This window comes from Agelaius tricolor, unplaced genomic scaffold, assembly GCF_023055355.1.
Source record: "Agelaius tricolor isolate 1412-34295 unplaced genomic scaffold, bAgeTri1.0.p SCAF_2, whole genome shotgun sequence".
NCBI classification, from domain to species: Eukaryota; Metazoa; Chordata; class Aves; order Passeriformes; family Icteridae; genus Agelaius; species Agelaius tricolor.
In genome coordinates, this window is record NW_027269262.1 from 24,126,548 (window position 1) to 24,138,872 (window position 12,325).

At 36.0% G+C, this 12,325-nt stretch overlaps 1 protein-coding gene across 7 annotated transcripts in view; it reads left to right on the top strand.

Moving 5' to 3' along the window:
• SEMA5A (semaphorin 5A) overlaps positions 1–12,325 on the top strand; it is a 314,662-nt gene that overhangs the window by 166,286 nt on the left and 136,051 nt on the right. For all 7 annotated transcript variants that reach the window (XM_071454478.1, XM_071454487.1, XM_071454484.1 and 4 more), the window contains 3 exons: positions 3,028–3,090; positions 8,978–9,076; positions 10,204–10,417. In XM_071454478.1, coding sequence (XP_071310579.1) covers positions 3,028–3,090; positions 8,978–9,076; positions 10,204–10,417 — 376 coding nt within the window. The remainder of the gene's footprint in view (positions 1–3,027; positions 3,091–8,977; positions 9,077–10,203; positions 10,418–12,325) is intronic.

A 12,325-nucleotide genomic window follows, 5' to 3' on the forward strand; every position in this document is an offset into this window, starting at 1 on the left:
ACAGCTGTGCTCTTTGTAGAGACGTGTAGTAGTAGCTGTGTATGACCTGTCCTTATTTTCTCTGGCACTGACTTTCAAATCCCTGTTTACTCTTCCCCAAGAGAGAACAAACCTGAGTGTCTGTAATTTGGTTCAATGAATTTTGTTGCCAGCTTAAGTAGAATTATAACATTAGTTAAAACCAGCACACTGAATGCTGCAGGTTGTAATTTGAATGTGAAAATTGAAGGTTCTCATTAAGAAAAATAGAAAAAAAAGTATCCTAATAGGAAAAACCTTAGCTGTATAGATCTTTGTAGTGAATCACATATCCAACATGGATTGCATGTCATATCTGCACACCTCCTCTGAACTTCATGGAAATCTCATCAATCAGTATTAAACAGGAGAATATGTCAATTTAAGGGAAGCAGTGGGTAACAGTAATATCTGTAAACATGGTTCTGCACTTGCTTTCTAGAATAATGCAATCCATATGTGTCTATCTGGTCTTTCAGAATGACAATTTTCAAGTCGTAATCTTCTAATGGCAAAACCCACATTGTTATTATTCTTTCGGGACATTTTGTTTTTTCTTTGTGTGCTGAAGATTCAGGACACCTTTTTCTCATTTTTTTCCCACATTGAAATGACATTTATCTTAAAGAGTTTTATACCTGTCTTCCTCCTGTATAGAAGCGTTACACTGTGTTGAGTATCTTAATTTCCATTTTGTGGGAAACTCCCCAGAATTTCCTAAAGATTAGAAAGTAAAAAGAAAGCAAGCTCTATGTAGAAATGTTAGACTGCATTACTGTACTATGTGGGAACCTTAGGGACCAAATTACAACAGATTGAACTACTCAGTTCTCTTCAGATGCCTTTGTTCTGTATTTCATTTGCAGCCTCCTCTATTATTATCTCCTCTAGCAGTGGAACCAAGGGCTATGGCACTATGAGTACACTTGGTTCCAAAGAGGGGACTTTGCTTCGTCACCAGTGTGTCTGCATTTATTTCTTGTGCACATATTTCTTGTGCACTCCTTTTTAACAGGTGTCTTCATGACTAGGGCTTTCCCAGAGAGTTGGCCACTTGGTTAACTTGCAAGCAAATATATTTATATCTAGTTGTAGCAGTTTCTTCTGTTTGGATTCTTGTATGTGCTGTTAACTATGATGTCCAGAAATATTATATAATGTTTTAATATTTCACATACTTCTCCTTCAAATTACTTTTACTGTGGACTTAGAGCCAATTGAAAGCTGGGTATTTTGCCACTGAAAATTGATTTATAATAAACATTTTGTATTTAATGCAATCTTTTTTCCTTCTGTTCGTGCCTGACATGTTTTTCTCAGTTCAGTTTTGGCAAGAACTTTCCTTCAAACCTTCCTTTTAAGTACCCATATTTCACTCTCTTTCTACTCTGACCTCCTCCTGGTAACTAACTCTTCTGTTTCTCCAGGCATTTGAAATTTTCTGTGTTGTTCAGAGATAACATATTCAGCACTTGTGCCTTATAACATGGAGGTTCAGTGTGTCCTAATGGATTGATTAGGAATTCAGTTGGTCATCCTATGATCTCTGTTACAGATGTGAATTGCTTTTTGCATTACTGAGTCAAAAGAGTTGGGTCATTTCTGCTTTTTTATCTAACTCAGTATGAGATTTCTTTCATGCTGCTAGATACGGTTTGTTATAAATTCTAGGGTCATTCACAAGAGGATTCTTCCAGAAGTTTTCAATATATTCCCCTGTACACTGTACTCATTTAGCATTGCAAAAGCAAATGCTGTAAATAGGAAGGTTTACGATGGAGGAAGAGAAGTAATTACATTAGTTTTCACAAGTAGGTTTATTTTTTTTCTTGAAGTGAAAAACACTCATTCTTGGGCTTGTTGAAACACAAATACTCTGAAGGCATTTTCCCCCTTAATTTAGACAGGCTTTTGCCCTATTATTAAATAGAGAGTCTGCTTGCTATTAATACAGTCTCCATTAAAAGACAGGTAAAAAATATTTTCTATATTAAATCTGGATAAATGGTCTTTCATTATTTCCTTGTAAATAAAAATGAAAAGGCCATAGTTTCAGTAATTAGGCAGCAGTGGTTGCTTCAGAAATCTCAATTCTTCTTGATAAAATGTGCTTTGTGGCATTTTTATCTAAGGAACATATGGATGTGCACCATTGAGGTGAAAGAATGCAGCCTGATTTAAAATGCACTTTGACTACACAGGCATATAAAGGCATTCAAATATGTACATGTATTGGCACATTAACACCAAGCATGCAACCTGCTCCACTGAACAGCAAAGTTTGTAACTCATAGCTGCTGAATGTTAGATATGGAAATAACTGGAATTAACTCATACAGTAAAACTGTAGTAATGCAGACTAGGCTTTACAGTCCTGGCATAAATCTCTTGAAGCAGTGAGACAGCTCGAAAAATGAGGATAAATTGCTTCTGCTCTGCAGTGCACTGTTTCACTGTTGTCTAGTATGTCTCTGCCCATGGCTTCTTTCTCTGAATGGATGTTTTAGTGCTTCTGGTTAGTGCTGCAGTCATACTTTTAGAGACTAAATTCTCCATTTGATGCTTGAGATAAATATCTCAAAAAGTGCAGTAGGGCACACTTTCCCATTAAGCAAGGTTTCTCAGCAGAGCTGACCTCAGCTGCTGTGGTGATGCAGGCCAACTCTGTTGGAGAAAGAGGTTCAGCCTTTCTGTGTGCTCCTCTATCTACTTTACCTCATAAAACTCACAATAACAACAAAAAAAGGCTAAATAGTATTGGTGTAACTGTGGTTGTTTCTGCAGTAGTGATTGGTACAGTGAATCATAATGTTGGCCAGCTTTCTTTTGGATTAAAATAATGAAAAACTTCAACAACAAAGCTACATTTCTAGGGAGAAAACTCTAAAGAGGCATTTATGGATAGGATCATCCATAGCTAATCATCAGTATCTCTGAAGCACATAACACAGCTCAGAGGCTTACATTTCTGGATTACCTGCTTTTCTAACAAATTCCTTTTGCTTGCAGGCAGTGGAGTGGCAATGTGATGAAGCTACTAAAAGAGCCTGTTACAGTAAAGGCAAATCAAAGGTAAGCACGGGACGGCTGTTCTGCTTTAATAAAAATATTATGTTAATAGCAGATGTAATTCAGTGTATAAATCCCTACCTTATGCATTTTTGCTGTCTCCTTTTCTGAAGAGAGACATAGGAGAAGAGTCTACCACTGATGCATAAGCAAAGAAATAAAGAATACTATGAAGGATAGAGTCACATGATTCCTGTCTGAAATGGCCATGAACTTTAGCTTCCAACAATTTACTGTTTTGACACCAAGGTTAAGCATATGCATGACATATGTAGTGAAGTCTATTCTCACTTCATTTTCTGTGCTGTAAATCCTGAACAACTGTGTAATTACTTTGTAAAATTCTCAGTTTATAACCCTGTGTTTAAGATGAAATTTTATTAACTTTTTTACTTCCTATCTACTGGTACTATGAAGAAAATAATATTAAGTGCACTAACTTCTTAGACATTGAACTTGATGTATTTTTGTACTTAAAACCAATTCTTTATCTGGCCAACTGCAATTTCTATTACTCAGTACAGGAAAATGTAATGCCAAGGTGGAACCTTTGGCTATGCCAACCTGAAGCTGGCTATCAAATTAATTATAAAAGCAATTAGAATTGCATGCAATCTATGTTTTTAATTTTTATACTGTTTAGTGATTAAAGTTAATTCAACTAGAACATAAAGGGAGAACACATCAAGAGTGATAAGTGCAAAGGAGAACACTTTTACTCAGTAGAATGTGTTGCATACATTATTGTTGTGCAAAAACTCAAAAAATCCCAAGCTTCAAAAACATATTCCAATAGCTCTATCATCTAGTAAAGGAGGAATCTCCTCTGCATAGTTAGGTAATCACTGACTTTTACATTTCTCCCATTAAACAGTGAATTTCCAGCTCCTTTTTTGCTAAGTGCTAGGAAATAAAATTGCAGTATATGATTGTATTTCTGAGATAAACTTCTGAGGAAGAATGGCCTCACTTCTGAAGCAGGGCCGTGTTACACTATGAGGTATAGAAAAGAAAGGACATTTGGAACCTCATATTTTAAAGAAATGTTTAATTTTCTAGGTTGTTATTTTTCCCTAGAAAATTTATGCTTCAATATGTAAGGCCCTCAGGCCTTTATCCTTAGCTTTCATATGACAACACCTGGAAGTAAGGGAATATGGTCAAGTGTCAATAGAGAATGTCACAATGCATTGATCAAGAGGCATATACAGTAGAAACTATTCTGGTAGGAATGCTATGTGTAAACAACAAACATGGCTTTGTTTCACTGTGATTTTCCAAGTTAAAGCTGTGAGAATAGCATTCAACTTGTCTGAAAGTCATAGTGCAGTGACTGTTATCTAACTTGATGGATGGAAGTCATTATAAATTCAAGGCTATAGCAGTATACTTTGGAATAATATGTTGACAACTCTGTTACCACACATTCTATTCAACAGTGTAAAGCATCTGTTGCTACTAAATAATTTTGTTAGGAGAAATGGGCAGCACTGGTGATACACATCTAAAAATGGCCCTTAGTGTAGTTTTTCATTCCTGCAGAGTTTCATTTATGCTCATCATACTTTTTTGAAGAGATGATGATTGGAAGTTAAGCTGTCGCTGTAAAATGGTATATATACAATTCAAATAATGACCTCTGCGATTGTTTTTTTTTTGTATTGTTATTACTTGTCTAAGGATTTCATTTGTACCCATAGCCATGTTCCTCATTCAGAATGTAGAAGAGGGGTTTAGTCTTTATGCTTCATTACATTCAAAAGAAATCCTGGGAGTAAATACTTCTTATTGTAATCACTTGGGTTGGTTTTTTTTGGTTGGTTTTTTTTGTTTGTTTTTTGGGTTTGTTTGTTTGTTTGGGTTTTTGGTTGTTTTTTGTTTTTGGTTTTTTTTTTGTTTGTTTGGTTTGGTTTGGTTTTTTGGGTTTTTTTAGTTTTTTTTTGGTGTGCAAACTTTGTGGCCTGAAAGGTTCATATGGGAGTTGCTGGAGAATGCAGAGATACTGTCTGAGAAAACCTACCCTGCTGGAACTTCAACTGTCTTTTTGAACTTTTCATGCCTCTTCTGATTTCACTGATGTGGTCAAGCTTAAAAGGAAAGATAAATTTATGACCAGAGAATAGATAGCCAAATTATGTTTGTCTTTTATTGCCTTATTTCCAAGACTAAAGCAAGGTCACTATACTCTCTGTAGAAGGAGAGCCTTCCCTTGGAAAAACTGGGAATTTTTAGATCAGGAGGAATTCATTCCAGTCCTGCATTGTCCCTCTTCATAGGAAATCTCTGCAAACACAATTCCAGTTACTGTTATCAGGAAAACTTGATTGCTTGCCTGTTGTATAAATAAATGCAGCCCAAATTGCAGAGTTGCTGGGGGTTGCATTTCTGTAGCATTTCTCAGGTGAATTCAGATTTCAGGGCAGACACATGTAACTGTAGGAAGACACAGGAAAGACTGGAGTCAAAATATTCAGGCCAGCCTTTCCTGTGGCAAAGGAGAGATGAGGATTGCAGGGATGGCTGTGGGTAGGTTACTCATTCAGATCCTGGTTTCTGTAGAAGCTCTCCTGACCACAGAGCAGCTCGAGGGCAATAAGTTCAGGTGGCAAAACCTGAACTCATGGCTTGAAAGTCACTTTAACTGATGGAGTGAATGCCCTGAAACCAGAAGGTGGCTTTGAACCCTGAAGCAACTCAAGTAGTTTTGAGATAATGGTCAGTGAAACACACTCTTTTTTTTTGTTCTTGAGAAAGAAGCTGCACGGAATTTTTGCCTGTGGCTGTTATCAGTTGTTCTGAGGTTTATGCTTTAGAAGCCAAGGAGGGAAAAGAGCTGAAGGGGAAAATATACAGGGACATCTGTCACATTTGACAGTGTAATGTGCACTTGACTTTTGAAGGCTGATGTTTGTTACTCAGACTTCAGACATTTATCTACCAATTTGTGCTTTTGCCTAAAATAGCTAGTGGCTCCAAGAGTGAAACATGCAAAATTATGTCCTTGTGGCCAGCATGCATTAGCATGTAGGAATCTAAAACACCAGACAAGATTAAGAGAATAAATTTGCCTATTCATAGTGGCACTTGTGGTAGGGAATGTTAGAAAGAAAAAATATAAATGCACTTGTTGAGAATGCCAAACCAGTGAGAGGGTGAAAATAAAAATGTTAATTGAAATTAAGTCCCATCTCTTGCTTATTTAAGATTCTAATGGCTGGGTGTGTAAGTATCTGAACCTTCAATAAATGTATTTAACAATTAAATGCAGGTATGTATAAAATGTTAACCTATACAAAAATATTGCTGTAAGAGGATAATTATCTTGCAGTCAGATTGACCTTGGATTGTCAAGGTAGTCTTAAGTAACTACAAGCAGCTTGCTTGGCTGCTGAATTGTTTCTAATAGTCATATTTTTTTTTCAGATATGCTGATACAAAAGTGGAAAGTACTTTCTAAATGTATTTCTTTATTTCAGATATATTTTTATAGGCAAATAGGAAAGTATATGGCATAGAGTTTGAGATGAACTGGAGAATAAGACTACATAAAAGATGGCTACCAAACCTAACACCACCCCCGAGCTAAAATATCCTTTGGTTTGAAGTCATTTGCCACTTCTACAACATGCATCTCATTTTTGCATGTGTCAGAAGTGAACCAGTACAGCCAAACTTGACTTCAGAGCTAGAAAGGTATCTCTGAACAATTCAAATGACTTAATAGTGAAATCCTTTTTCAGTATGTTTTTGGGTGGTGATAGTTTTATTCATGACCAATTTTTTAAAATTTTCTTTGGCATTAATGTGGATATTTTTTTCAAATTAGTAAAGTAGCCAATTAAAAAAAAAGATATAATTCCATTTTCCATTTTTTGTGCTGTGATGCCAACAAGAATTCCATATGAGATATCTTATTTGCGTGGTTGCAATATGGATTGTTGTCTAGTTGGCACAGGACTTAGGAACGTTAAAGAAAGAATCTTGTGATTCCCAAGAATGTCAGAGTTTAAGAAATTTGCATTATTTTAGAACAAAATGAGTGGGTGATCAGTGTGCAAGTAATTTGAAAATGACACTATTTCAGGGAGATCTGGAACATGAAGAGGAGAGGTTGGATGGGTTGTAATGTCAGAACCCACTTATTTTTCCTACATGTACATTCCATGCCTTTTTGCAAAGGGCAGAATGGAAATAGACCAATGAATAAATTACTGTTTTACATTCTGGGAACCTCCTTGAGCAGCTTTCCAATGAAAAGACCAAAAAAAAATCCTCCAAAAAGTTACCTTCTAATTTTTGGGGTTTTTTTTAAGTGATGGAGTTAAAGCAGTCTGATAAGGAAACTGCCAAAACTACCAACACTGCCAATCTGTGAAATAACTGCTTTTTTAATGGCTTGTTGCATTGCCCAACTCAGTTATATGGTTGTGTATTAGCTTCATTGTGGTTTAAAGAATATTAAGATGCCAGTTTATATTATATAGTTCAATATAAAAGCATCGTATTTTTTTTACCCAATACGAATCAAATCTTACTTCTAAGCTGTTTGTCCCTTGCCCTTAAAGACTCAAAGAGAAGCATTTAAAAACTACTTTTTCACAAGAAACTAATGCAAATGTGGGTTTGGGAGGTATTTTTTCCAAGAGGTAGTTTCTTTCCTGAGATTTTACAGGATTTTTTTGAATTTATTTTTAACTTGACTTTTATGAGGAAAGGTATAAAAGATAAATTGTAAAAGTTTTCTCAGAGCCCTTTAAAGTATTTTTCCCATCTTCTTTTGCAGTGTACTTTGTGCCTGTTCAATTTATTTAGGATTATATTTGTTATCTTCCAGGATGAGAGTCTATTTTTGAGATAAACAAGCAATCCATTTAATAAAACTGTAGGCCAGATAATGGGACTTCTATGCTATTACTCTTGTATGGATTTACTTACATGATTTCACTTAATATCGGCTAGAATTGCATAGCTGTATTTTCATAAGGTTTTTTTCAGACTTTTTATGAGACTATCTTGTGGTGAATGCTAGAGAGCATTCAAATGTAAGTTTCCAGGAAATTTTATTTTCTCCAAACATATTGTTGATCATTTTATTGGATACAGACATTGTTTTTTTTCAAGAGAAGTGTTTAAATTTTTTCTCATACAGTTCTGGGAAATTTTTAGTACTGCAGGACAAAGCTTTCTGTTTGAATTAACAGTAGACATTGCTGTTGATTTCTAGCTCCTGAAATGAGAGATATGAACATCACAAAACCTTCATCCATCCTAATGGGGTAAATGTCAAATTATTCCCCAGGGTGAGCATCTTTGTATTGTGGTAATGAAATTTTTTGAGAAACTTTGAACTTAGAGGAAATGAGACGCTTCTAATAAAGCGGGGTAAATTATGAAATTAGTGGTAACAAATCCACATCAGAACATCTCAAGAATTTTATTTTTACTAGTCTTACTATAGTTTTGTTACTGACAACCTTTTCTTTCCCTGTTTTTTTCACAACTTCCTTTCTTGGCCTAATCTGTCTTTGAAGTCAACATCTGATCTCCTGAGACAGTACTGTATTATTTAAGTCAGCATTTATCAGATCATCTATCTGAACTATCAGTTCAAAATTTAGCTAAGTCTTTGAAATATATCCTGAGAGGAAATCTTCTGTACTAGAGAGGTTTATTTTTATCCTATTAAGAACTTTTCAGAAAGGTTGATGGATGCATATATGTGAATAAGAAATCTGTGCAAATTGTAATTGCTAACTCAGGTATGCTTAAGCCTTGTTTACCTAATTTTTTTTTTTTTTTTTGTGGATAAATAACCACGGAAAGCAAAGTGTTATTAGTCTTCTCTGTACTCTGCAGTGTCCCTGAATATATTCTTTTTTTTGTGTGGCAGGAGGAATGTCAGAACTATATTCGAGTGCTTCTTGTTGGAGGCAATCATCTCTTTACCTGTGGAACCAATGCATTCACTCCAATCTGCACCAATCGCACAGTAAGAGTTAAAATATTTTACCCCACAAGCTGGAATCCTGCTCTGAGCCAGCAAATGAAAAGGCAGAGCATGTTGTGGCTGAGAGCTGGCTGTTTGGGTATTGATGGGTGAGCTGAGGTGTAAAAGGCTGATTTAGCTGGTGGCAAGCCAAATAGAAGAGCTAACCAATCTCTTTTTGCACTCTTTTCTTCTGCTGTGGGAGGAAAAGTAGTTCCTCCTACATACCAAATTTTATGAACCTTATGTGTTTATAAGACTTCTGCCTCTGTCAGGTTTGATTGGCATCAATAGGTTTAGTTATCAAATGTGGTTGGGTAGCTGCATACTGTGTATGTGTAGTTCTGGAGAAATGAGAGTACTTGTATTAGTGATTTCTGACTAATCTCATTCTGGTGAGAATGAGAAATTTTGACTGAGATCTGTCATTTTATGTTAAAAATAAGCCTAATTGTAGCATCAGTAATAGTCATAATAAGTATAAAAATGTCACTGTTTGGACTAGGCTGCCTGTTTGTTTCAGGAGGGGAGAATCACTTAAATACAAAGAATGGCTGTATTACTAAAAAGCTCATTGGCAGATTTATTATATTTAAACCCATTGCACACCTTTATTTTCAAATAGCATATTAACATCATGCTGTAGTTTATGGCTGAAAGTGTTTGGGCTACTAAATCAGAGTTTGTTCTGCTGAGTTGGAAAGCTCCTTTTCTTACTCTCATTTTTCATGTGAGATTTTTTTTCCTAAAACACATCAACAAAACAAATAATGTTGTCCTCTATCATGGATGCTGTATTGATTCTGGCTATCAGGTTTGGTTTTATTTTTCATATTAACAGTCTTTGCAGAGGTAACTAATTTTTGAGCCCCTTCTAATGGAAAACACTTAGGCATGGTGGATAATGACTGACATGTATGCTTTACATATCGAAATGGCAAAAGTGAGATCTGGCAACACTACAGTAAGACTTTCTAAAGCGACAATTTCAGATTGATGTAGAGGTTGGTTACACACAAAAATAAAGTAGATAACGGGTGTTTGTCATAGGATTTTGCTCAGATTGATGCAGCTTGGCTGAAATGATAATTTTCAGGTAATTTTAATCCCTTTTTCTAATTGTTTTACAGTTAAGCAACTTGACAGAGATACATGACCAAATCAGTGGCATGGCTCGTTGTCCCTACAGTCCCCAGCACAATTCCACTGCTCTTCTCACTTCCAGTGGGGAATTATATGCTGCTACAGCCATGGACTTTCCAGGAAGGGATCCTGCTATTTATCGAAGTCTGGGGGCCCTTCCTCCTCTCCGAACTGCCCAGTACAACTCCAAGTGGCTGAATGGTGAGTGCTGATGGACTGTGAGACTCATCTTTTTAACTCATGTTCATCATACTCTTGGTATTGAAATCCCATTCTGAGAATCTCAATGTTTTTGGAGTATTGCTTATTTAACTTTATTTTGCTTTTTTTATAGATTATTTTACTGGTATAAGTACTGTGGAATTTAGTTCATATAGCTGAAGCTTATAGATGTGCCTTTAAATGCACGTCATTTTTGTAGGCACAGGGATGAGATGCACATACAGTGCTCTTACATGGCAAAGCTGAGTCAGCTTTGAGCAGCAGCTTGCAGTGAGCATTCTTTTCTGAGTCCCTCAAAACCTAAGGCAGAAAATAAACAGTTTGGAATGGACTGAATTCTCCTGGCTTTCCCTGCAGGTCCCAGCCTTGACAAGCAGAAAAAGTTCGGCTTTCAAGCTGCTTAGGTGGCAGACTGACATTTTTGACACTTATTATAGCTAAAGGATAGGGAATAGATTACAAAACATATCATAAAATTGTGTTTAGCAGTCAATTTTGTTTCATGGATGTTATTCACATGATGAGGGTTTTCAGCTGGGAGAAACTGCGAACAGGCAGGGATTCCCAAGATGTGACAGACTGAGTTGCCATTTTGTTTATTACAAAAACAAAGAAGCAGATTCTTCTGAAATGAAAAATATTATTAAACATAAAGTGTAAAATTATGTATATTATAGTTTGCCCATGCCGTTCCAGAAGAAAAAAAATAAAAATCATAATGCATGTTACGTGACACAACAGTCACTATTCCTACAGTACATTTCATGTTATGATGGGATTAGTCTCATGTTGGAAATAAAATACGAATATAAATCGTTCTTGCTTCAGAATATTTGGTCAGCTGCGAGTAACAGATTTTATTTTGAAAATATCCGTTCTCATATAATGTGAATGCTGAATTGTGGTGCTTATACGTCTGGTATATTTTATTTGAACAGTGAACCCATCAGAGGTAGCTCGCAGAAATTTGTGACCTTTTCTAAAGGCTGGATCATTTTAGAATGTTAATTATCAACAACAAAAAAAGTCCTAAATTGTGTGCAACATAACAATTATAGCAGTGCAAAGAAGTGAGGGGAAAAATGAAGTCATTGTATGTATATCCCTGGTCAGGTACCCTTTGTCCACTCAGCTTGGTATTGGAACTAATTGCTGTGCCAAACCTGCGTGCTTTTGTCAAAGGGGAAAAAGTCTTCACACAGAATTTGCAGCTTAACAGGGTATTTTTATGCCAAAGGCATGCTAAAATTCCCTCTAGGTTTCTCTAATTAATCATATTCACTGTATTCACATTTTGTCTATTAAAAGCTTCAGATGTACTTATACATTCTCCGTTAGAGTTCATTCTTCTGACTCAAAACTGTTTATAATTAAGTTACCAGGAAACTGTAGCTTTTATCTTTGAGGAGGAAGAACAAGATGAGTTTTGTAATTGGAGCCAGATAAAGTAAGTCCAATGAAAGCCTGAAAGCAGCCCAGTCAACTGTATTAAAGGGAGGGGTTATTATATTCTTGGGTAGCTAGGAGTGAGGGATTCATCTGCTTTTATGTCAATTTGCATGCTTTTATGATTCAATGCCAAGAAGCTGCATTAGTTTTTCAGTGCTTGGATTGAAGGGAAGATTTTGCTGCTTTCACTGAGAAAGTAACACAGATCGATAATCCTGCAAGAAAAGTAAGGCATCAACAGGAATGGAAGCTCCCTAGTCAATATCTGTTATGCATCAGTAGCACACAGTTACTGTAATTCAGCCTCATTTGAGGTGCTCATGTGCATGGATCTGTCAGTGTTTCCAATTCTAAGTTTTCCTCAGAAGCACCCTGTTTTTTCTCACTAAGATTTTCTGCTCTGTGAATCATGTTGGACCAAATCAAATCATCTCTGGG